Source organism: Schistocerca serialis, chromosome 6 (assembly GCF_023864345.2).
Source record: "Schistocerca serialis cubense isolate TAMUIC-IGC-003099 chromosome 6, iqSchSeri2.2, whole genome shotgun sequence".
Classification (NCBI taxonomy): Eukaryota; Metazoa; Arthropoda; class Insecta; order Orthoptera; family Acrididae; genus Schistocerca; species Schistocerca serialis.
The window spans coordinates 150,669,307-150,695,534 of NC_064643.1; the positions used below are offsets into that span (position 1 = coordinate 150,669,307).

Sequence of the window (26,228 nt, forward strand, 5' to 3'; positions counted from 1 at the left end):
ATTCTATAAGTCCCTCCAGATCCTTGAGCGATATGCACTCCGCCTCGCCTTCCATATACGCCTCCCGTCCCCCACGAGGATCCTCTATGACCTCATTCCATTCCCCCATCTGCTCCTATTCCTTGAACATATCCACATCCTCTACACCTCCCGCCGCCTTGATCCCCCTCACCTCCTGGTTGCTCCTCTCCTCTCCCCTCTCCGCCCCCTGCCACGTCTTCACTGTTGTGTCCCCCCTACCCTCCATCTCTACACCCTTCATCTCCTTTCCCAAGGTGGCTTCCATCAACTCCCCATCCCGGATGACGCCCTCTCTCCCTCCATTTATCCCTCCTATCAACACTGATCCTCACTCCCCCTCCTTTCCTCTGTCCTTTTCCCGGGCTCCCTCTCCCCCCTTCCATCCTCCTTTTTCCCCACCTACCCTCTCTCTGCCCCCCTTCTCTCCCCTGAGTCCTTTTGCATTTCCCTCCTCTGTCTTTTCCCATCCCCTCTCGCATCTGCCCTGCCCCTCTCCCCCCTTACGAGTCCTCCCCCTCCTTTGGTTCCCCCACCTTTTTTTGTTTTTTCCTCTCCTCCCTCCTTGTTTTCTCCCTCATCTGTTCAGGTCCCCCCCCCCCCCCATCTGCCCTTGGCTAGGGAGTGTCATCTTTGTGCCGACCTTTTCGTGCAGTATTTTACAGTGAATGTTCAGTGTTGTGTGTCTTTTGGGAAGTGTTGCGAACAGACATCATACTGTCGCTGGGTGTGACCTTCTTTTATTATCTCTTGCGAACAGAAACCAGACTGTCGCCTTGTTTTTTAAATTGTGTGTCTACTATGTTACTTGTTTGATTCCTGTGTATTTTATTAGCATTGCCAACCCCTTTGCTTTATGTTTTAACTTTCCACAATTTTCCGCTGTTTTACAGTTTAAGTCACCGTTTTATCGCCTGATTTTATTGTTCTTTTCTTCTTACGTTTTTATAAAAGTCTATAGGCTGTAAAGCAGCGTACTAAGCTGCTGCTAGCCCACCCCCTTCGGGGGAATCGAAATTCAATGAAGGAAAAAAAGAAGCTCAGCCAGCGCTCTCCCCTCCTATTCCATCCTCTCCGGCCTTTCCCTCGGTCCCTCGGCAGGTCCCATCTGGCTTCGTCGTGTGTGCTCCAAGTGGGTTTAAAGTATGTTGTTATGGAGTGTTTTTCATACTGTGGCGAACTTTTAATCTACGAATCGCTAACTGTGTTTTTTATCTTTATGTCGACTTTTTCAGTCTCCATGTCAGTGTATTTTTTACCACTATTATCTCTGTTTTATTCCCCCTTTTTTATCGCCTTATATGTACCATTGTATTCTTGTATTAGTTGTCATGTCACTCAGCTGAAGAACGACGGATAATGCATCTGACAGACATCCCCTTCCCATATGAGGCAGTGGAATGAAATCACAATAAAGGAAAAAAATAGCTCAGCCATCGAGTTTAATCGTTGCGTGAGTCTTGACATATCGCCTCGACAACAGACGGCTTGTTTATCGTTCTTTGTTTTCATTACTAGTGGACGTCTTGGATTCGTTTGGTTGTCTCTGGCACTCCGTTGTTTCTTGCTTGTTGTCGTCGTAAGGTCTCTCTCGATCGTCAGTCGTTGTTTCGTGTCCGTCCTTTCCGTTCGTTTGTTTGTTTGCGGGCCGCTCTCTGGTCCCGCCGCACTTTCTCAGTCTCCCCGCGACCGTTCAGGTCGCGGTTACAACAGGTTACAACAATAAGTTGTAGTGACAAGCTATAGAGCACTGGGAATAACTGGTAGCTTCTCATCTACCACATCAACACTCTGTTCTTGCAATAGCACCGGAATGTTCTGAGACAGTGCATATGTCGGAAACGAGTACTGAACCACACCGTGTGGTGTAGGACCCCAGCAAAGTTCTTCTGAGAGTCGGAGACTTGCTGGGTGTCTAAATCAATGAGTGGGATGGATAATAGCGGCTCTTTGTCCTGCTCCAACACGCTGGTCAGGTGCACAACAGGATCCCACGGTGGTGCTACGGCTGCTGATCCTGATAGACCAGCGGTCGCTGCAAGTAGTGACAAGCTGGTTGTGGTGGCTGCTGGACTAGACACTCCAGAAGTCGCTGAACAATGAAGAAGAAACGATACGAAACCACAGACAATGACATGCAGTTGAACAAAGAAATGAAACTTGACAAAGAAGAGGAGGAGGAGGAACCACGATACAGCAATAGTAGCAACGATATGTAACGAATACATACTTTAATCAAACAATGGAAAATCCAGGATGGAATGTAACAATACCAGAGAAAGGCAGTCGCTACTCACCATATAGCGGAAATGCTGAGTCGCGCCGGCCGAACTGGCCGTGTGGTTCTAGGCGCTGCAGTCTGGAACCGCGAGACCGCTATGGTTGCAGGTTCGAATCCTGCCTCGGGCATGGATGTGTGTGATGTCCTTAGGTTGGTTACGTTTAACTAGTTCCAAGTTCTAGGGGACTAATGACATCAGCAGTTGAGTCCCATAGTGCTCAGAGCCATTTGAACCATTTGCTGAGTCGCGTTAGGCACAATAAAAAGATTCACACAATTAAAGCTTTCGGCCATCAAGGCCTTTGTCATCAGTAGACACACATACACACAGTCACACACACACACACTCACGCAAACGCAACTTGCACACACGTCTGCGGTCTCAGAGAGCTGAAACTACATTGCAAGCAGCAGCATCAGTGCATTATGGGAGTGGTGACTGGGTTGGAGTAAGGAGAAGACTGGGATGGGGAGGGGGAGGGATAGTATGGTGGGAGTGGCGGACAGTGAAGTGTTGCATTTTAGACCGTAGGCAGGGGAGAAGGTGCGGAGGGGGGAGGGAGTAAGTAGCGCAAAAGAGAGAAATAAAAAGAAATTAAAAGACTGGGTGTGGCGGTGTAGTGCTGGAATGGGAACAGGGAGGGGGTTGGATGGATGAGGACAGTGACTAACGAAGGTTGAGGCCAGTAGGGTTATGGGAACGTAGGGTGTATTGCAGGGAAAGTTCCCACCTGCGCAATTCAGAAAAGCTGGTGTTGGTGGGAAGGATCCAGCATCCTCGCCATATGGTGAGTACAACTTTCCTTTTCTGAATGCATACGAGGTGCATTCAAGTTCTAAGGCCTCCGATTTATTTTCTAATTAACTACTCACCTGAAATCGATGAAACTGGCGTTACTTCTCGACGTAATCGCCCTGCAGACGTACACATTTTTCACAACGCTGACGCCATGATTCTCTGATCGCTGAGGCAATAGCAGCACGGCTGGTGAATGTGCGGCCACGGAGAGTGTCTTTCATTGTTGGAAAAAGCCAAAAGTCACTAGGAGCCAGGTCAGGTGAGTAGGGAGCATGAGGAATCACTTCAAAGTTATCACGAAGAAACTGTTGCGTAACATTAGCTCGATGTGCAGGTGCGTTGTCTTGGTGAAACAGCACACGCGCAGCCCTTCCTGGACGTTTTTGTTGCAGTGCAGGAAGGAATTTTTTTGGTGGCAGTGAATCTGTGTGCTTCCATTGAGCTGACTGGCGCTTTGTTTCTGGATTGAAAAATGGCATCCACGTCTCATCAATTGTCACAACCGACGAAAAGAAAGTCACATTCATGCTGTTGTTGCACATCAACATTGCTTGGCAACATGCCACACGGGTAGCCATGTGGTCGTCCGTCAGCATTCGTGGCACCCACCTGGATGACACTTTTCGAATTTTCAGGTCGTCATGCAGGATTGTGTGCACAGAACCCACAGAAATACCAACTCTGGAGGCGATCTGTTCAACAGTCATTCGGCGATCCCCCAAAACAATTCTCTCCACTTTCTCGATCATGTCATCAGACCGGCTTGTGTGAGCCCGAGGTTGTTTCGGTTTGTTGTGACATGATTCATTAAACTGTCGCACCCATGAATGCACTTTAGACACATCCATAACTCCATCACCACATGTCTCCTTCAACTGTCGATGAATTTCAATTGGTTTCACACCACGCAAATTCAGAAAACGAATGATTGCACGCTGTTCAAGTAAGGAAAACGTCGCCATTTTAAGTATTTAAAACAGTTCTCATTCTCGCCGCTGGCGGTAAAATTCTATCTGCCGTATGGTGCTGCCTTCTCTGGGACGTATTGACAATGAACGCGGCCTCATTTTAAAACAATGCGCATGTTTCTATCTCTTTCCAGTCCGGAGAAAAAAAATCGGAGGCCTTAGAACTTGAATGCACCTCGTACTTTAATATTTCTTCTGCAATGGAGAGGCAGCTGCTGCTGGCGATGCTTCATGGTTCTTTTTCTTCTTCTTCCAGAGACAGACTGCAACTGGGACCGATGAGCTACTGTACCCACCTCATACTCCCTACATCACCATCACGTGATCAGAAATTAATCACTCAATTATTTATTGACTTCAATAGTATTTCTGAATCGATTCTCAGCCATTTGCCTTGGAAGGTGTTCATACGTGCGCCAGTATACTGCAGTGAGATGCTTGGAGGTTTCCCAGCTAAACGCGGATTTGTCTGCGGTTCGATCCGACGGTGACTGATGGTGCGTACAGACCCAGCGGTGACAAGCGACAGGACGTGGCTCCTTGAGAGAGAGAGAGGGAGAGAGAGAGAGAGTGCACATGCTCCGACAGCAATTTCTCGGGTATCAAATGTCAAAGGGATGCCATTACTTGACTCCTTTTTTTTTCAGGGAAATGTTTAAAACGAGGCCCTTACGTTGAATATGTAGAATGCTGCAATTCCTGTTTCTACTTGAAATGGAAAGATTATGATCCTTCAGGTGGTTATTGAGAGCGGATTTAGGACTGCTAAAGTCCTGATGCTCTCTGAATCGTATTTAAAGTAGCGGCCAGTTTGACCGACGTAGGCGGAAGGACACTCACTACAACTGTATGCGACAGACGTCTGGCGTAGCGATTATCTTTTCCGGTTTCGTGGTGCTTCAGTAGGTGCCCGACATTACGGAGGGGTGTAGAAAGCCGGTATACACTACTGGCCATTACACTTGCTACACCACGAAGATGACGTGCTACAGACGCGAAATTTAACCGACAGGAAGAAGATGCTGTGCTATGCAAATGATTAGCTTTTCAGAGCATTCACACAAGGTTGGCGCCGGTGGCGACACCTACAACGTGCTGACATGAGGAACGTTTCCAAGCGATTTCTCATACACAAACAGCAGTTGATCGGCGTTACCTGGTGAAACGTTGTTGTGATGCCTAGTGTAAGGAGGAGAAATGCGTACCATCCTGTTTCCGACTTTGATGAATGTCGGATTGTAGCCTATCGCGATTGCGGTTTACCGTATCGCGACATTGCTGCTCGTGTTGGTCGAGATCCAATGATTGTTAGCAGAATATTGAATCGGTGGGTTCAGGAAGGTAATACGGAACGCCGTGCTGGATCTCAACGGCCTCGTATCACTAGCAGTCGAGATGACAGGCATCTTATCCGCATGGCTTTAATGGATCGTGTAGCCATGTCTCGATCCCTGAGTCAACAGATGGGGACGTTTGCAAGACAACAACCATTTGCACGAACAGTTCGACGACGTTTGCAGCAGAATGGACTATCAGCTCGGAGACTATGGCTGCGGTTGCCCTTGACGCTGCATCACAGACAGGAGCGCCTGCGATGGTGTACTCAACGACGGATCTGGGTGCACGAATGGCAAAACGTCATTTTTTCTGAAGAATCAAGGTTCTGCTTATAGCATCATGATAGTCGCATCCGTGTTTGGTGACATCGCGGTGAACGCACATTGGAAGCGTGTATTCGTTATCGCTATACTGGCGTATCACCCGGCGTGATGATATGGGGTGCCATTGGTCTCGGTCACCTCTTGTTCGCATTGACGGCACTTTGAACAGTGGACGTTACATTTCAGATGTGCTACAACCCGTGGCTCTACCTTTCATTCTATGCCTGCGAAACTCTACATTTCAGCAGGATAATGCACGACCGCATGTTGCAGGTCCTGAAAGGGCTTTTCTGGATACAGAAAAGTTCGACTGCTGCCCTGGCCAGAGATCTCTTACCAATTGAAAACGTTTGGTCAATGGTGGCGAAGCGACTGGCTCGTCACAATACGCCAGTCACTACTCTTGATGAACTGTGGTATCGTGTTGAAGCTGCATCGCCATCCAAGCTCTGTTTGACTCAATGCCCAGGCGTATCAAGGCTGTTATTACGGCCAGAGGTAGTTGTTCTGGGTAGTGATTTCTCAGGATCTATGCACCCAATTGCGTGAAAATGTAAACACATATCAGTTTTAGTATAATATATTTGTCCAATAAATGCCTGTTTATCATCTGCATTTCTTCTTGGTGTAGCAGTTTTAATGGCCAGTAGTGTAATTCCATTTTAGAAGAAGTACGAATGATCCGGAACATTAACGGCGAACCGTCTGGCATTTCAATTAGCAAATTGCACTTAATCAAGCAACCCTGCTGAATAACTTTGCTTTTTTTAACCATCGTCCAGCCTCATTTATTTCTCCTTCTGGTATCTGATTGTTGTACGCTACACATGTATATTTCTTAACTACTTCAGCGTTTTTCGACATTACTTTTGTGGCCGTTAATTAGGATTAGCGCATGTCGGCGTATGCCTGTCTCTTATAGTGAGATCTGTAAGGTCCACCCAGTTTATTATACATAGCTGTAAAATGTCCTCTTTTTATACAAGTTTGCATATTTTTCATTTTTTATCCTGTGACTAACGCTCATTATTGTGTGTCATTACCTGTGTTCACACTTGTTTAAAATTTACCTGTCTTTCATGATGAAACATTTGTCTCAGGTCTTGTGTAAGCCTCGTTTAGTGTCGGCTTTCACTTAGCAGGTTTTAAATGGATCCCACTTTTAATGTGTCCCTTTAGTGCTACTGCAGCTAGCTATTAATTGGCAAGTAGTTTCTGACAGTGTGGACTATAAGGTTTGGCTACATTCCATTTTGTTCAGTAGCGAGATGCTTTTCAATAAGACTGACACATGTGTATGTTCTGTTAATCCATGACTGTGGCGTGTTGTTCCACATCGCCATGTATATCCCCACTAAATTAAAAACTTACATGCCACTCATAGATAGGGAAAAATCTTCGTTGTCTCTTACGGTTTACACATAAATTTTATGTCGCTGGCTTCCAGTCAGAAATTGTACTGCCCCTGTTCAATGTGTTTCTTTAAATTTACTTTAAACGTCTTTCGTGTACCTCTCTATGTAATGTTTTTTTTCTTTATTTTTAATGTAAATCACTAATTCAGATTGTGAACAGCCGGGCTACTGGCTCCAGTCTCTTGTTTATTTTCGGTATAACACCTGATGACGGGCATATAAGAGCCCAAAACTGGTCGTGTTCTAAATAAAAAGAATCTTACAACTGAAGCGGTATTTTCAACCTCTGCGATTCTCTAAAGTACATACAACAGACAGAATTCGAGCCCAAATGGGGATCTTAAGGTACCCGTCGGAAAAGGGGCCAGGCAGATCACCGTGCACGTGAGGTCAGCGAAGATTGGTTTCCTTAAAGAAAGAAAATTAGTTTACACATGTTGCAAACCAAAAAAGTTAGAAGATTACTATTCGGAAAACAACACGGCTAATTATCAGAAAGATGCACCAGAATAACTGCTCATAATATCTGTCTTCATTCACGACATACTGTTTCGGTAATTATCGTCATTGTCAAGTACGTCTAGATTGATGTGCGTAATCTTTGTAAACATACAGCGTCGTAACAGCTGAACTGTCAAACTGCTGTCAAACCATAATTAATACATTACTTCAATATAACTTATAACTGCTCTTGCTTGACACAGATGTGCCTGCTGTTAAAACATGTATAGAGGATACTGTGTCATGGAAAAGGTCTGCTCAGTGGCACTGTGTTTCAGAATCGTTCACAGTGGAGCCAATTCAGGGGACCAGGCAGACCACACCTTTGGACGTGGACACCCCACTATTGTTTCAGGCACCAGCAGCAACCGGGTAAGCACGAGGCAAGCCGCACATCTCTGTTGCCAAATTCTACGAGTGCTTATTTCTAAGACTACAGTGTTCGTCACTGTACGTGTCGGTGTTGTACCGTACATAATCAATGATAGCCATGTTCTGATTTATTTATTTAATCGTGTCCAAGCCGTAGACAACCCACATATTACATATACACACAAATACAAATACAATACACATACGTATAAGTAAAACAAACCCAAAATGGGGAGTCACATTACAATATAAAGACAAACATAGTATATATTTCAAATCACGTCCCGCCAAAATTCAGCGCATTTAACTGCCACTGCCGTAGCGTTTGCCAGATCTTCTCTCCTGCGCACTTCCCCCATGTTGCTGCATTCCAGGAGGTGGTCCATTGTTTGGGTCTGTCCGCACTGGCACGTGTCCGTCCCGTCCCGGTATCCCCATTTACACATGTTTACGTTGCATCTGCCCACCCGAGTTCGTAGGCGGTTGAGGGTTCTCCATAATGGCCATTTTAGTTCATTTCCAGAGGCCAATTGTTCGTTGGATGAGATTAGAGGCGCCTGGTCTCCCGTAGGCAGTGTTGCTTTCCATCTTGACAATCTGGCCTTTTGTTTTGAGGTTTCGATCGGTTGAACTGAGGTGAGGAAACTCCGTCTCGATTTTAGACGTGTGTGTGGAGGGTTTTGTCCGAAGAGAGGATGCCGCTGGTCGCGCAGCTGCTTGAGGCGCTCTGCTTCGCTTGCTATAGCTCGTCTGATGTTGGATGGAGCTATGCCACTAAGCAAATAAAGTTCGCTAACCGGGGTGGGTCTTAGGCATCCCGTGGTTACGCGACAGGCATCGTTCAGCAGAGGATCCACTCGTTTCGCATGCGCTGATCTTTCCCAAACTGGGGCAGCGTATTCAGCAACCGAGTAGCAGAGTGCAAGTGCCGACGTACGTAAAGTATGTGGGTCGGCACCCCATTTTGTGGAGATGAGCTTACTCAGAAAGTTGTTTCTTGTTGATAGTTTGCCCCTGACCTTGTCTACATTATGTCTGTAAGTAAGTGTGCGATCAAGGGTGACGCCTAAATAACAAGGAATGCTGCTGAACGCAATCCGTTGGTTGTTCCACGTGATGTTTAGGGTATGTTTGGCGTCTCGGTTTCGAAGATGGAATAGGCAGGATAATGTTTTTGCTGCGTTCGGGCGTAGGCAGTTGGCTTCGTAGTATGGCGTTAGACCGTTGAGGGCATTCGTAAGGCTAATTTCTATGTCGTTAAAGTTCCGACCCTGCATGGCTATTGCAAGATCATCCGCGTAAGCAAAGCTCCTAGTCCCTGGTGCAACTGGTTGATCATTCACATATATGTTGAAAAGAGTGGGTGCGAGGACACTGCCTTGGGGTAGTCCATTTTTCTGGATACGCCATCGGCTTCGCTTCCCTCCTAGGTTTACGATGAACCGTCTGTTGCTGAGAAGAGTTGATATAATTGGTATCAGCCCGAAATCATTAGTCATAGCGTATATTTTAGTGAGCAGCAGTTTGTGCTTTACAGTGTCGAATGCGGATGAGAGGTCGACAAGTACGGCTCCAGTAATTAGACGGTTCTCGTACCCATGCTCTATAAACTGGGTAAGATTCAAGACCTGTCCAGTGCAAGTTTTCCCAGGGCGAAACCCCGCCTGTTCCGGAATTATCTGATGATCAATATTAGGCACAAGTCGATTCAGCAGCATGCGCTCGAACACCTTGTACAAGCAGCAACGTAATGTTACTGCTCTGAAATTTTTTGGCTCGTCCAATGGTTTGCTGGGTTTTGGAATGGCTATGACCTTGCCCTTTCTCCAGATTTTCGGGATGTTGTTTAGCCGGATACAGGTATTGAAAAGTAGGAGCAGCCAGTTTTTCGTGTACTCGCCAAATTTAAGGATCTGTTCATTCCTAAGGTCGTCTAGTCCTGCTGCTTTGCCAGGTATCAGAGATTTAAGTGCGGACTCTAGCTCTTCGATGGTAAATATACGGCTGTAGTAGTTCGTGTCACTTTCACCACTTCTTATTGGGATGGTTTTTGCAGGAGTCTTCGTTTTCCCATTAAGAACGAGTTGGTGCGCTATTTGGTTGGCTGTTACTCTTGGTGCTTCCGTTTGCTGCTTAGGGTCATTATTTAGCTTCTTAATTGTCTTCCAGGCAATCCGGCTAGAATGTTTCATGTCTACACTTCCAATTAGATGTTGCCATTCTTCTCGGCGCTTCTCGATTAGCTGGTCGGTAAGTGCATTTGCAAGTTCAAGAGTTTCTTCAGAGAATGGGTTCTCCTCATACTTTTCCTTATATGCATCGTATAGTTGCCGGCTGTCTTTCGTTAGGCCCGGTACAAACTCCGTTCTGCAGCCCCTAGGGACAGACTTTCTTGATACATTCTGGACGATTTCTATGAACTTATCGTAGTTGCTGGGTGTTGGTTCTAGAGTTTGCAGCTTTTCGTCGATTCCAATTGCGAAACCTTCCCAGTTTGCCCTCTTGAAATTAAATCTTCTTCGAAATGGAATCCGCACTGGCACCACTGCTGAAGTAACTGTGAGTTTGATGGGTCTATGTTGGGAGTGTGGAATAGGACCCAGGACATCTTTCACGCACTCAGTTACCAAGTTCTGGCTGACGAAGACGAGGTCAGGGTTGTATCCCCTTTATCACCTGCCGCTGTTAAAAGATGGGGGGAGTTTGGCGTCGTGTATGAGACAGAGTGATTCAGCATCTGCCCATGTCTCCACCTTGAGTCCGTCTTCATTAGATTCATTGTATCCCCAGCGTGTATGGTGACTATTGAAGTCACCCATTACAATACTGCCCGTGGGAAGGGGAATATTGCGCGGCAGGTCATATTCGAATGGCGTATTTGGAGGCTTATATATTGATGTTATTGTCATATGATTAGTCTCAGCTCTGAGAAGTTCAATGTTGTTTTTGTCTGAAAGTTGAAACCCGTCGTAGGCTACTCCCTCTCGTATGAAAATTGCACTTCCGTATTGATCGTCAGGTCGTTCGATTGCCAGTTTCATGCCCGCACTTTTAGGTCTATTGCTGTTTGGGCCTCGGTGCGTTTCCTGTAGGCATAGGACGTGACATTCGTTCGATCTGCACAAATCAGTCAGTATATCCTGTTTGGCAGGTGATAATCCCTCCACATTTATGGAGATGATAGTCAAACGTGGTCTTAAGAAGGACCGATGATGATAGTCGTCATCCTTTTTGTTCTTCCTTGTGATGGCTTGGTGGAATCAGCAGGAATACAAATAGTCCTCCAAGGGCCGCGACGTGGACGCTTCTGCTGTGGCCCCATTTACTGATAGCTCACGATGATTTCGTTGAATTGTCATTTCATCTAATCTTCAAATTTAACTGTGTTTATCTCATGCGAATGCAGTCACTGTGTTGCCGCTCCAACTGTCTGCAGCCAACCAAAATGCGGCCATCATTTCCAAATGAAAAGAACCTGGATTCGGCCGAAAACACTATCTGATGCCACTCCTGTCCCCAGCGGCGTTGTTCCATACACCATTGCCGTCTAGCATGTTTGTGCTCATTCGCCAAAGATAGGCGGAGAAGTGGGTGTCGCACACGTATCTCATGCCGTAATAAACCGCGGCAGACTGTCACCCGTGATTGTGTACGTTGTGTTACACTGTTTCACTGCTGCGGCAAAGACGATGAGAAAGTAGATCAGTCCTGCAATGTCACTCGGATGGGGTGTCGATCTTCTCGGGTGGTGGTCTGGGTGGTGCGGCCTGACCCATATCGTCGTCTTCCATGGCCTTTCATGAACCATCCGGCACATACACCCGTTGCACTGCCGAAACACTTCGTCCCACACGAGCTGCAATTTCCCGGATGGATGAATCACATTCTCTGGTGCCAATTACGTGCCCTCTTTCAAATTCACTGATTTTACAGTACTGTTCGTACATACGGCTACCAGGCAACCTGCACATCTGCTCAAGTCACACTGATCCATTACCTTCGGTTTATAGCGACAACAAGTGCCGCAGGTACATTTCAGCAGTAGGTTGTGTTGCGCCGTGATATCGGTGTCGACCTTCAACCCGTGGGCCGACATGAATCAAATGCTAACCATTTCTGCAGAACATTCGAAGGTGCGTGTCATGCGAATATCTCTAGATGCTCAAGGCTTTTTCAAACAGATGCGCCCTTCAGTGATTATCTTTTACTTTCGAGGTATCAGCCTGCACCTTCTCCTCAGGCGAAGTTGTCAAAGCTGACAGTCGTGCAATCACGATTTCAAGACTCTTTATAGATAAACATTTTGTCCATTGTCTTATTCAGCTTCTTTCTCTTTAATTTCAGTCGCATTGACTCCATCATACTCCAAGAAATCTAATCGTAGCGTGATATATTTGGTAACACTAAGTACATGAATGAAAGAGAATTTTTAATTTTACTGAAATGACAATCTCATATCCGTTCCTGGTGTATATGCATACGCACAAACTCTTGGCTTATTTACTGACCTTACTCACAAATTCATTTTACTTCGCAGTAGGTGATATTCAGTGTCCGCCAGTCCACAAATAATGGTCGTTGGCCAATTTGAATCAAACCTGTTTATCGAGCAGTGTTTCAATTTGTGTGATTATATGGCCACAAACTGTTCAAATCGCTCCGAGCACTATGGGACTTAACATCGGAGGTCATCAGTCCCCTAAACTTAGAAATACTTAAACCTAACTAACCTAAGGACATCACACACATCCATGCCCGAGGCAGGATTCGAACCTGCGACCGTAGCAGTCGCGCGGTTCCGGACTGAAGCACCTAGAACCGCTCCTCCACCGCGGCCGGCCCACAAACTGTGTAGAAAGTAGCGTGACATAGTGGTTAGCGTCTCTGGCTGCGGTGTTACGGTTCGCCAATTCAAACCTGACCATCAGCACTTGTTATCTAGTATTTATCATTTCTGGAAGACTCTAGAAACATCTTACGTTTGTAATGTAGGTGTATTTTGGAATATTCGATGTTTGTGTAAATAACAGCATTCTCGAATAACCGACGTTTGTATGAACGACACCACTCTCTGTTCAGAAGTTTAGTTCTGCTCTGGCTGTACGTAGGTATTCGCAATAAATATGTTTTGAGGGCGAAGGGTTGTATTTTATTGCTACCCTGCTTCCTCGTGCCGAGCCTCTGAGGCATCACAATCTGCCTTCGGTCAAATTCAGACAGATCACTTGCCTTTCCCCTTCTACACACGAATTAGAAAGTGAGTGATACTACATGCACTATGCCTGCGTCTGACTAAGAGTCATTCCTCTCCAGGTGACGCTGCTATTGCCTTGTCGGGTTTATATCGATGTTAGGTCGGTGCTCATAATGTTCTGGCTGATCACTGTACACTACAAGCTAATTGCAATTTAAATATATATGTAATTGTTTCAGTTATGTATTCCAAATTAGCTGTCCAATAGCTGTTTTAACACCTCGACCAGTGCCTGTCCTCTCATGCCACAATACTTTCTCATCTTGTAGTTAACATTCATTTGAGTTTTACTTTTTACATTCTATTGTTTAGTACACTAAGTTTCTGATTAGAGATCTCAGGAGAAGTGGTGTGTAAAGTTATTAGCTCACTGGCATGTCGGTAATCTTAGCAGAATCTCTATTGTTGTTGGCAGTGTGTGTTCTGTTATTTGTACACCACCGGCCATTAAAATTTCTACACTCCGAAGACGACGTACTACAGACGCGAAATTTAACCGACAGGACGAAGATGCTGTAATATGCAAATGATTAGCTTTTCAGAGCGTTCACACAAGGTTGGCGCCGGTGGCGACACCTACAACGTGCTAACATGAGGAAAGTTTCCAACCAATTTCTCATACACAAACAGCGGTTGACCGGCGTTACCTGGTGAAATGTTATTGTGATGCCTCCTGTAAGGAGGAGAAATGCGTACCATCACGTTTCTGACTGATAAAGGTCGGATTGTAGCCTATCGCGATTGCGGTTTATCGTATCGCGACATTGCTGCTCGCGTTGGTCGAGATCCAATGATTGTTAGCAGAATATGGAATCGGTGGGTTCAGGAGGGTAATACGGAACGCCGTGCTGGATCCCAACAGCCTCGTATCACTAGCAGTCGAGATAACAGGCATCTTATCCGCATGGCTGTAACGGATCGTGCAGCCACGTCTCGATCCCTGAGTCAACAGATGGGGACGATTGCAAGACGACAACCATCTGCACGAACAGTTCGACGACGTTTGGAGCAGCATGGACTATCAGCTCGGAGACTATGGCTGCTGTTAACCTTGACGCTGCATCACAGACAGGAGCGCCTGCGATGGTGTACTCAACGACGAACCCGGGTGCACGAATGGCAAAACGTCATTTTTTCCTGAAGAATCAAGGTTCTGTTTACAGCATCATGATGGTCGCATCCGTGTTTGGCGATATCGCGGTGAACGCAAATTGGAAGCGTGTATTAGTCATCGCCATACTGGGGGATCACCCGTCGTGATGGTATGGGGTGCCACTGGTTACACGCTCGGTCACCTCTTGATCGTATTGACGCCACTTTGAACAGTGGACGTTACATTTCAGATGTGTTACGACCTCTGGCTGTAACCTTCATTCGATCCCTGCGGAACCCTACATTTCAGCAGGATAATGCACGACCGCATGTTGCAGGTCCTGTTCGGGCCTTTCTGGATACAGAAAATTTTCGACTGCTGCCCTGGCCAGCACGTTCTCCAGATTTCTCACCAATTGGAAAAGTCTGGTCAATGGTGGCCGAGCAATTGACTCGTCACAATACGCCAGTCACTACTCTTGACGTAATGTGGTATCGTGTTGAAGCTGGATGGACTGCTGTACCTGTACACGCCATCCAAGCTCTGTTTGACTCAATGCCAAGGCGTATCAAGGCCGTTGTTACGGCCAGAGGTGGTTGTTCTGGGTACTGATTTCCCAGTATCTATGCACCCAAATTGCGTGAAAACCCGTTTATCATCTGCATTTCTTCTTGGTGGAGCAATTTTAATGGCCAGTAGTGTATGTGGACGAATGCCTCAGCCGTACTGTCCGTAGTAAGCTGTCCTCTGTATCAGTGTGGATATGCGTTCCCACGTCGTGTCTCTCCCTCTCTCTGTGTAGCACGCCAGCCACTGGAGACAGCAGGCCCACCCCCAGCGCTGGGTCGCACAGTGACCATGGTGACCAAGGCCAGACTCCTGCCTCGGCTGTCACACCCGCAGCTCCCTGCAGCAGCCGTCCGCTTAATGCCACTGCCGTGTCTCTCCTGCGGTGAGTTCTGTCACTATATGAGCACATTTTTAACATTCATAGTAGACTTACGGATGGTGTGAACCATAGTTGTTAGGAAAAGTTTTTCCTTTTATAAATTATGTTGCTCGAGTAGCAGTGCATCAAAGTGATTTCTACATCCTTTTCTGAATTCACAGTGTGACTTACACTGAGGTTACAAATATCATGGGTTACCTCCTAACGTGACGGCAGACCTACTTTCGCCCACGGTAGTGCAGCGGTTCAATGTGGCATGAACGCAACAAGTCGCTGGTAGTTCGCCAAAGAAATACTGAGCCATGGTATCTCCATAGCTGTCCATAATTACGACAGTGTGGGTTCAGAATTTTTTGCCCGAACTGACCTCTCCATTATGACCTATAAATGGTCGATGGAATTGTTTGTTAGCTATCTGGGTGACCAAACCGTTCGCTCGTGCAAAATGTTCTGGTATGGCGAATTGTCATCCTCAGCGATTTCATTGTTGTTTGAGAACATGAAGGGTATGAATGGCTGCGCGTGATCTCCAGTTACCCGAACATTACCATACACAGTCAATGATCTGCTCAGTTGTACCAGAGGACCCAGTCCCTTGGATGAAACAAAGCCCACCTTGCACAGTGCCTTGACGATAACTTGGGTCCATGGTTTCGTGGGGTCTACGCCACACTCGAACCTTACCATCTGCTCTTACCAACAGAAATAAGGACTCATCTGACCAGCCCACGGTTTTCCAGTCGTCTAAGGTCCAAACGATACCTTCACCGGCCCAGGAGAGGCGCTGGAGGCGATGTCCTGCAGTTAGTAAAGGGACTCGCATTGGTCGTCTGCTGTTGCAAACCATTAACGCCATATTTAGCTCCTCAGTTCTAATGAATTCGTTCGTCGTACCTTCCACATTTATACGGTTATTCTACGCAGTGTTGCTTGTCTGTTAGCACTGACAATACACAAATGCCACTTCTCTCGGTCGTTGAAAATGAAATGTCGTGTGGCTACGGCCTCCCGTCGGGTAGATCGGTCGCCTGGTGCAAGTATTTTGAGTTGACGCCACTTCGGTGACTTGCCCGTCGATGGGGATGATATTATGATGATGATGATGATGATGATGATGATGAAGACAACACGAGACCCAGCCGGAATCGAACTCGCGCCCCTTTGCACAGCATTCACCCGCACTGACCATTCAGCTGTCGAGGCGAACTCTCGGTCGATAAGTGAAGGCCGTCGGCCAATGCGTTTCCCGTGGTGAAGGATAATTCATGAAATTTCGTATTTTCGACACGCTCGTGACTCTGTGGGTCTCGGAATACTGAATTCCCTAACGATTTCCATTCGCCTAGCTCCTACTACCATTCCGCGTTCAGTGTCTCTTAATTTCCGTCGTGTGGACGTAATCACGTGGGAAACCTTTTCACATGAATCACCTCAGAACAAATGACAACTCCGCCACTGCACTGCCGTTTTATACCTTGTACACGCGATACTAACGCCATCTGTATATGTGCATTTCGCTATCCCATGACTTTCGTCGCCTCAGTGTATATTCAGTTCCAAACATTAATGATTCACTCAATGCTTTTATATGAGAACATACTATAAAAGAAAATCCTTTTCGAAAGATAGTGAATGTATTGTTGTGTTGGATACAATTTCGGCTTTCAGTAATGCTGTTCTATCTTCCAAATTAATCCTCCAGGAAAAGATTGGGAAAGCAGTTATTCATGCACTAAAGCTCCACAAAATGTAGATTTTATGTGAATAAACAATTGCAGTGTAAGTCTGTGGTGATCATAAAAAATTAATGATGATGGAATAATAAGTAGAAAACAAGGAATCAATAGGAAGAATAATTATGAAATTTGTAACAAAAATATGAGTTCGACATGCTGTGGTGCGGCTGTTGGAATGTCTTGTGAATTACATTTCTTTAAACTCCTCTTTTGGACACTTCAACACATAGTAACCATTATAAATTGCGCCATACTGGGTCCCAGTTTGCTTACGACAAGCAGTCGCCTTAACCATAAGATATATCACCACACGACGATCCAACGTTGCTTACATTTACACGTTTTTATTTTCCAAACGGCGTATACGCAAGAGCAAAACTGTGGGAGTGGTGTGTGTAGAGGATGGTGGCTTACTTTACTTGGATAGCTGTTTGTGAGAACATCCAGTGATAGCGCTCAGAAATCATCCACGGAAACATCAGTCTCAGTGCAAGGTTGAGTCTGGTCTGCAGGTGTGCTCAGGAGGTCTGACGATTATGACGCCCGCTCGCAGTGATTAGTAAGGCCGGAAAATCGGGTCGTGGACGTAGTCGAGTCAAGGCGTTTTGCAGGCATCCCCTTTGCAGCTTTCTTTTATTTATTACGGAGCACCTGCTGCGTAAATCTAGGGTAAAGTTCACTTTTCTACTTGAATATCAGTGACTCATTGGACGTACATTTTAACATTTCAAAAAAATTAATGGCATCTGTTAGTGTATTTATAGGGTTGCAACTGCAACTGAATTTCGTTGTCAATGCAGTTAGTGTTCTAACCAATGTAGTTGCTACCTGAACAACACAGGCCCAGAACCAGCAATAGCGAGTGTATTCAACCTGCCTTTTGTAATTAAGGATAGCAGAGTACAGAAAGTAGAAATATCTGAGTAAAACAAGCACTTTAACATCGATAATGCGGTAAGTAATACTACAGTCAGCTTAAGAAAACGTGTTCTCTCCTTTTGAGTGACTTAATGAGTGCAGGTGCTGATTAATTAGGATGGTCAAGTTTAGTGGCCTTTAGACTACGCTGACACTCAGTCACTATTTCAAGGAATAGAATAGAGAATTTTTGTGTTTAGATAGTGCCCTTCCTATATTTTCCTGACTAACTCATATGTCTTTTCAGCCATCTTCTGTTTGTATTCGTACATACAGTGAGCCAAATTTGTCATAGCGACAAGTAATATATAGAAATAGTTTATTCATAACGTTGCAGTATTTTAGACTGACTCATTGCTACTAATGAAGTACATATGCATGTGGTGTCTGAGGAAAATTATAGAGAGAACGCTAAGGAAGATTATGAGCTGGCTGTTTTCACTTTCATAAGCAAGATCTTTCGTCAGGCCCTCAAGTGGTCCATCATATCAATAGATATCAGTGCCAGGAGCATCAGCGGTCAAACAGCCTGGCGTGCCTTCTCCTACCACAGCTCACCTGGGTATAGGAGGAGGTTGTCCTCGGTTCACAGCCTGTGCACACCCCTACAGTTTGACAACACTGCCTGTGCCAATGAACACACACGTGCAAAGCAGAATCTCCTCTCTCTCTAGATGAAGTGTGTGGCTCCTTCTTCAACAGATTTTGAGCTTCTGCAAGCTAAAGACACTAAGGTGCAGAAGTGTGCGCATGACTTTCCTAAAAGATTAGATTCTTCCTGGTAACTCGATGATGCAGAAGATCTGTTGGACAGCAGCAGGGGATTTCTCGCACTCAAAGATTCTAAAGCGCAGCCTCCAGAAATTGCACAGTATTAATGAGAACATGTGGTGGGTTACATGACATCAGTGATTTTGGTTACCACTACAAAAGCAGTCGTTATGTCCAAATGTCTGTAGATAAGCCAACATATTCTTCCATTCTAAAGTATCCCATTCAACAGATGACGATTTGAGTAATATTTAAAAAACTTCGTGAACATGTGGATGTGACAATACCATCTGTCAGTGCTCTGTGTGTTTTAAAACCAGGTAACTCTGTTGCTGTATCCCATGTCAGTCTATGGGTCTGTGTGACATGGTGAGCATTCCAGAGGACGGCAAACTACCACAATCAGGGATCTGCTTAGTAAAGCACCGTTGGGATCAAAACCATTTGCGCGGCTGGTGATCACTGTACAGTCGTTTATAATTCACTTTTGTACCTCCTCGTTCGATAGGAAAGATCCAGAAGTGTTTGACACAGTTGTCAGAACACTCAACTCCATTTTGAGAATATGAACTATATCACTGTCAGTCGAAACAGCGAACGTCACCACCTCCATGTGCACGAAATATTTATAGGAAAAGATTGAATGACTGATGAATGGTGGATCTATTAGCTGCCGGCCACTGTGGCCGAGCGGTTCTAGGCGCTTCATTCCGGAACCGCGATGCTGCTACGGTCGCAGGTTCGAATCCTGCCTCGGACATGGATGTGTGTGATGTCCTTAGGTTAGTTAGGTTTAAGTAGTTCTAAGTCTATGGGACTGATGACCTCAGATTTTAAGTTCCGTAGTGCTTAGATCCATCTGAGCCATTATCTGTAATATCTACTCGTAACTTCCCACAACAGCTTAATGTGTTTGTCCTCAACTGACTTTATTTTCTAAACAATTTGCAACATGTTTCTCATGAACACGTGAAATAGTTTGTGTTCTTAGAAAATATATATTGTCCGTTAGGCACGTTGTAGTGATTATTTCACGTGGAAATGAAAAGATGCGCTTCTCAGTACCTACATCAGCAGTGTAAGGTCAGCAGTGTGTTCAAGAAGCAAAAGATTCACTTGAAGCTAATTTATTTTCACAAACTCCAAGTTTTGCCGTTGCCGTCAGACGCATTGGAACCACAAAAATTTCGGTCAAGAGCGTCTGTGTGTGTGTGTGTGTGTGTGTGTATGTGTGTGTGTGTGTGTGTGTGTGTGTGTGTGTGCGTGTGTAGTACATGGACAATGCTTGGTATTGTGTAACCACAATTATCTGTACCAGTGAGCACGTATCTACTCACCAGCAAATGTGTTTGCGTGTAGGGAATGAGGCGTCTGGTTAGTGTCATTGCTTATACTTGAAATATTTCGAATAAACGGTTTCCTGACAAACACATAAGTTTCTCTGTTTTATGAAGCTGTGACTAGAAACTAGCGAAAAACTGGACTGAAATTTTCTGTTTCTGTTACAGGAGATTTTGTTTAACACATCCAGGTGTATATAGCTTCGTGTGTTCTGTTTGCAACAGTCAGAAGGCTAGAATTATCTGCATGAAGCATCTCCTTCAGCGGGAGGAAACGACTGTCTAGTGATGTGATCGAAAGGTCAAAACAACTAATGTATGTACATATACTAAGATGGTATCTGTTCTTTCGGACAGATACCATCGTTGACCATGCAGCTCGTTAGAATGAAATTACAATGAAATGAACACCCTTAGCTGCTTACAGGCGTTGACATACGTCAACGAGGACAGATGAAAATATGTGCACCGACCGGGAGTCGAACGCGGGACTTCCTGCTTACATGGCAGACGCTCTATCCATCTGAGCCACCGAGGACACGGAAGATAAAGCGACTGCAGGGATGTATCTCTGGCACGCCTCCCGCGAATCCCACATTCTCAACGTACTGTCCCGCGCTACATTCGTAGTGCCCCCGCCCATTATACTCATTACTCGCGGCGCGTTGCCGATTCCCGTAAGAATTCGGGCACTGTTTGTGCATTCGCACAGAAGAAGAAGATGGTCAATTGGCCAGTGAGCCTTAACTATATATATACAATACGTTGAGAATGTGGATTTCGCGGGATGCGTGCGAGAGATAAATCCCTGCAGTCGCGCTATCCTCTGTGCCCTCGGTGGCTCAGATGGATAGAGCGTCTGCCATGTAAGCAGGAGCTCCCGGCTTCGAGTCCCGGTCGGGGCACACATCTTCATCTGTCCCCGTTGACGTATGTCAACGCCTGTAAGCAGCTAAGGGTGTTCATTTCATTGGAATTTGATGTATGTACATTTACATACAGAGAATTAGCCATGTGTTGTTTTTATGTTAGTTCCATTTATCAGGCGTGTGTGCATTTGCAGTCAAGTACGAATATTTCTGTGTTTTGTCCAGGAACCTTTCTACAGAAGAGAAGGGCACGAGACTGATCTATGCGGCTGAGGAGGGGGCGGTGGAGGATCTGCAAGCGCTGCTCGAGGCTGGAGCAAACGTAGGGGCGAGGGACGAGATCGGGGAGACCGCCCTACACTGGGCAGCACAATGGGGACACACAGACTCGGCGAAGTGTCTGCTGGAGGCCGGCGCAGAGGTTGACGCCAGAAGCGACGGGCAGAGCACGCCTCTGCAGCTGGCCGCAGAGAGAGGGCGCACGGCTGTGGTGCGACTGCTACTGGCTTCTTCTGCCGACCCCAACGCCAGGACTCTGTATGGGAGGACACCACTCCACTCCGCGGCAGAGCAGGGACACACAGCCGTGGTGCGGCTGCTGCTGGCGTTTTCCGCCAACCACAGCGCCACGGATCACGACGGGTGGACGCCGCTCCACTTAGCGGCATATAGTGGCCTCGCTGAGACGGCAGCCGCGCTGCTCGAGGCTGGGGCCGACAAGGGGGTCAGAAGCAACCTGGGGAACACACCGCTGGACCTCGCCAGGGAGCAGGACAAACAGCAGCTGGTAGACATGCTAAAATGAAGCCAGCAGTCCAACGGACATTTGTGGAATAAAATGGATTTATTTTTAAAGTAAAGAATACAAAAAAGTTAATCCGGCAGTTATTCCTTCTACCGATACAACAGTACATCCTTCCCTAATTCGATGAGACTGATGACCTTGCTGCGTGGTCTCTTCCCCAAAATCAACCCAACCCAAGCCAGATCCCTGCCTTCTACCTCTACGGAATCCAAATCCAATCTTTTCTTTACCTTCTTCTTCAGCCGACCGGTGTGGCCAAGCGGTTCTAGGCGCTACAGTCTGGAACCGCGCGACCGCTACGATCGCAGGTTCGAATCCTGCCTCAGGCATGGATGTGTGTGATGTCCTTAGGTTAGTCAGGTTAAAGTCGTTCTAAGTTCTAGGGGACTGATGACCACAGCAGTTAAGTCCCATAGTGCTCAGAGCCATTTTGAACCTTCTTCACCACTGCGTCGTTTGAGAATTCTTCACTTCTTTCTTTTCCTTTGTTTCTCCCTTTCTCTTTCTTTCCTCTCTGTGCGTGTCTGAAGGCCGACCCACGCGTAGCCAATGACGGGGTAACGCGTAACTCCCCGCCCTGGGTAGACAGGTAGGACGTGTATGTACCCCCTGGCAAAGGCCAGGAAAAGGGAGAGGTGATTACCTGAGCTGGTACCTCTCGAACGTGCCGATTGGTCCCTCTTTCCGTTTCTCTGGATGTGTGACCTGAGGTGTGGACAATCACCTAAGGCGGGATTGCCCTCAGAGAGGGCCGTCACTAGGAAGGAGTGCACCATTGGAGACGCCGGTAATCATGGTGGATACTTTCGCAATGGTTTCTTCTACTTCTACAACTTCTGCCCAGAAGAGAAAACTAGATGAGTCTCAGCCACAGACAATTCTTCTGTCACTGCCACAGTTGTTTCTCGGTCGGACGAAGGTCAAGACTTCTCCACAGTCAACCCTTTCATTGTTCACAAAGGTGTCGACGGAACTGCAGATCCTGTAAAGTCTTGTTCCCGGTTACGAAATGGCACCTTGTTGTTAGAAACAGACAGTGCCCTCCAGGCACATAAATTGCTTCGAATTACACTGCTACACACATTCCCTGTCTGGGTGGCAGCACACCACAGCTTAAATTCATCACGCGGGGTGATTTGTACAAGATCACTTGACGGATTATCCAATGAGAACATTCAAAATTACCTGTCTGATCAGGGCGTAAAAGCTGTACATTGAGTCCTGAAAAGGGTTGAAAAGGAATTGGTACCAACCCACACTCTCTTCTTTGCGTTTGACAGAGTTAAACTTCCATCGAACATTAAAGCGGAATATGAGATAATTCAGTTCACCCTTACATCCCCAACACTAAGCGTTGCTATCGGTGTCAGAGGTTTAATCATACTAGCCAGTCGTGTTCCAATACGACCAAATGCGTTACCTGTGGCAGGGATGCCCATGAGTGTGATTCTCCACCTCCATCCCCTCGTTGCATCAACTGTATGGGCGAGCATGCTACTTCTCCTGCCCTATTTTTAAAGATTAACGAATAATTCAGGAAATCTGAGTGAAGGAAAAGGTGTCTACCTTTGCTGCTCGTAAGTTATTCGCCAGTAGAAAGCCCACTGTGCTCTCAGCGGGTAAATATAGCACTGTCCTCGCCTCTCCTCGACCTACTAAGGAGGCAGCCAACAGACTTGCGATCTCACCTTTAGCGCCAAGGTCGTCAGATCGGCCAGCCCAAAGATCGCCCCTTCAACCTCCCCACTATCAACTGCTCATTCTAAGGCTAAATCTTCATCAGCTCCTGCTAAATCACAGGCTGTACAAAAGAGCCTAGTGAAGATTTTTTACATACCCAGACGTCACAACCATTGACTCCTCCCTCATCTCAACGTCCTTCTTGCAAGAAGGCTCACAAGACACAAAGTTCCTCTCCCTCGCCACGGCGTGTCCCTTCTACAGCGCCACCCAGCGGTAGCCGCCGTTGGGCCTCTTGCGTGTCGCCGAGACGCACCGGCTGGCGACCAATCAACCAGCCGATCACTGACGGCAGGAGCTGCCCCTGAACAACCTACGGATGAGGATTCTGCGTTTGGCTGAATGCCGTTCCGCGCCGTCTGCTGTCGGCTCTCAGCTGTCGTTGAGATGACGGCAACCGTGGTGACGTTTTTCTTTTCTATCCGCCCTAAGTCAATTATCCATTGGAATACCTGCGGAATTCGCTCCAATCGGGATGAACTGTCGATCCTCTTACGATTGTACTCCCCAGTCATCTTATGTCATCAGGAAGCAAAGCTACATCCCCATGATCGCTTTGTCTTCCTTCATTTCCAAGCAGTCCAGTTTGACCACCCCTCTGTTGAATTCGCTCCAGCACATGAGGGACTTCTGATCCTTCACCATGATACTATCCATTATCACCCAATCCCCTTACACAGTTCCTTCCAAGCTGTTGCTGTTCGTCTTTCCCTTTGTGGATACAGCTTCTCTCTCTGTACCATATACATTACATCGTCCACACCAATCGCAAGAGCCGATCTCGTTCATCTCCTTAGTCAGCTCCCACCCCCCTATTTGCCTGTTGGGGACTCCAACACCCACCAAGTGCTTTGGGGATCTCCGCGTCCTTGTCTGAGAGGCTCCCTATTGATTGACCCCTTCCACCGAGCGGATATTGTTTGCCTCAGCATTGCGGAACCTATTATTTTGTCTGCCTCCACATCAACCTACTCTCATTTGGACCTTTCGGTCGGTACTGTTCAGCTAGTTCGGCGCTTTGAATGGTTTGCTCTTGCTGATATACACTCAAGTGACCATTTCCCACGAGTCCTTCGATTACAGCCACAATTGCCATATACGTGCCCAAGACGCTGGCTATTTTCCCAAGCCGACTGGATACTTTACTCCTCTCTAGCAACATTTAATGACCGTCAATTTCCTTGCATCCACGATCAGATCACTCACAGTACGGAAGTTATTCTTACAGCTGCAGAATGTTCAATACCTCGTACCTCCCCTTTGCCCCGGCGCCCTCCAGTTCCTTGGTGGAACGAAGCGAGCCGTGACGCAATACGTGAGCGGAGACGTGCTCTTTGTGTTTTCCGCCATCATCCTGCGTTGGCCAACTGTATCCTCTGTACGTGTGCGATGCCGTCGCATCATCCGCGCTAGCAAGAAGCAAGCTGGGACTTGTTCACCAGCTTCTGTAACACTTTACTCCCTCATCTGTAGTTTGGACAGTTATCCGGCACGTCTAGTTTCTCCCCTCTCTTTCGGCTAACCGTTGCGCAAGATACCTTAGTGCACCCAGTCGCAATTTATAACCCATTGGGTCAACACTTGTTGAGATTTCGAGCTCCTCAAATTAACCGCCAACTTTTTCCCGAAGAAACTAGCAGCGGAAGTGCGACCTCTTGCTTTCTCCTCTCAAAATCATGGAAGCTATAATACCGTTTTTTCTATGCGGGAACTCCAACACGCACTCTCTTCCTCTTGCTCTTCCGCCCCAGGACCAGATGGCATTCATGTCCAAATGTTGCTGCATTTATCATACCGTAGTCTGCGTTACCTCCTTCGGCTTTAAAATCAAATTTGGACTGACAGTACCTTTCCCAGAAGATGGCGGGTAGCTGTCGTCATTCTTGTTACGAAACCTGGAAAGGACAAAGATCTCCCCTCTATCTATCGCCCCATCTCTCTCACGAGTAGTATATGTAAGGTTTTGGAGCGTATGGTAAGTTGCCGTTTAGGCTGGTGGCTGGAGTCCCGAAACCTTTTAACACCTACCCAATGCGGTTTCCAAAAGCACCGTTCGGCAGCTGATGGTCTTGTTGCTCTCTCCAAGAGCAAATTTTTCAGTAAATGCCAAATGGTAACTGTACTTTTTGATCTAGAGAGAGCATACGATATCTGCTGGAGCACAGACATCCACCGCACACTGTTCTCTTGGGGCTTTCTATGTCGGCTACTACTTTTCATCCTTGAATTTATGACAGAGCGCACATTGAAGGTGCGGGTGAACACTACTCTATCGCTTACTTTCTCCCAAGAAAATGGGGTGCCCCAGGGCTTCGTGCTAAGTGTTGTACTGTTTGCTATCGCTATGAATCCTATTATGGATTGTCTCCTTCCCGCCGGCCGCTGTGGCCGAGCGGTTCTAGGCGCTTCAGTCCGGAACCGCGCGATTGCTATGGTCGCAGGTTCGAATCCTGCATCGGGCATGGATGTGTGATGTCCTTAGTTTAGTTAGGTTTAAGTAGTTCTAAGTCTAGGGGACTGATGACCTCAGCACTTAAGTCCCATAGTGCTCAGAGCCATTTTGTCTCCTTCCCAGTGTCTCGGGCTCCCTCTTTGTGACAATTTGCAATCTACTACAGCTCTCAACGGACGGGCCTCCTTGAAAGACTTCTTCAAGGATGTCTAGATCGACTCCCCTCATGAAGCATTCCGATTTTCTGCCTGTAACACCATCTGTGTAAATTTTTTGCGTCTTACGG

The 26,228-nt window shown here is 46.6% G+C and overlaps 1 protein-coding gene across 3 annotated transcripts in view; it reads left to right on the plus strand.

The window, feature by feature from the left end:
• Window positions 1–21,822, plus strand: part of LOC126484513 (putative ankyrin repeat protein PA3287) — a 35,775-nt gene extending 13,953 nt beyond the window's left edge. For 2 of the 3 annotated variants that reach the window (XM_050108051.1, XM_050108050.1), the window contains exons 4-6: window positions 7,922–8,015; window positions 15,165–15,314; window positions 21,171–21,822. In XM_050108051.1, the coding sequence (XP_049964008.1) occupies window positions 7,922–8,015; window positions 15,165–15,314; window positions 21,171–21,750 (824 nt within the window). In that variant the 3' untranslated portion in view covers window positions 21,751–21,822. The remainder of the gene's footprint in view (window positions 1–7,921; window positions 8,016–15,164; window positions 15,315–21,170) is intronic. The other variant, XM_050108052.1, reaches the window with a different exon arrangement.
• The last annotated feature ends 4,406 nt before the right edge of the window (window positions 21,823–26,228 follow it).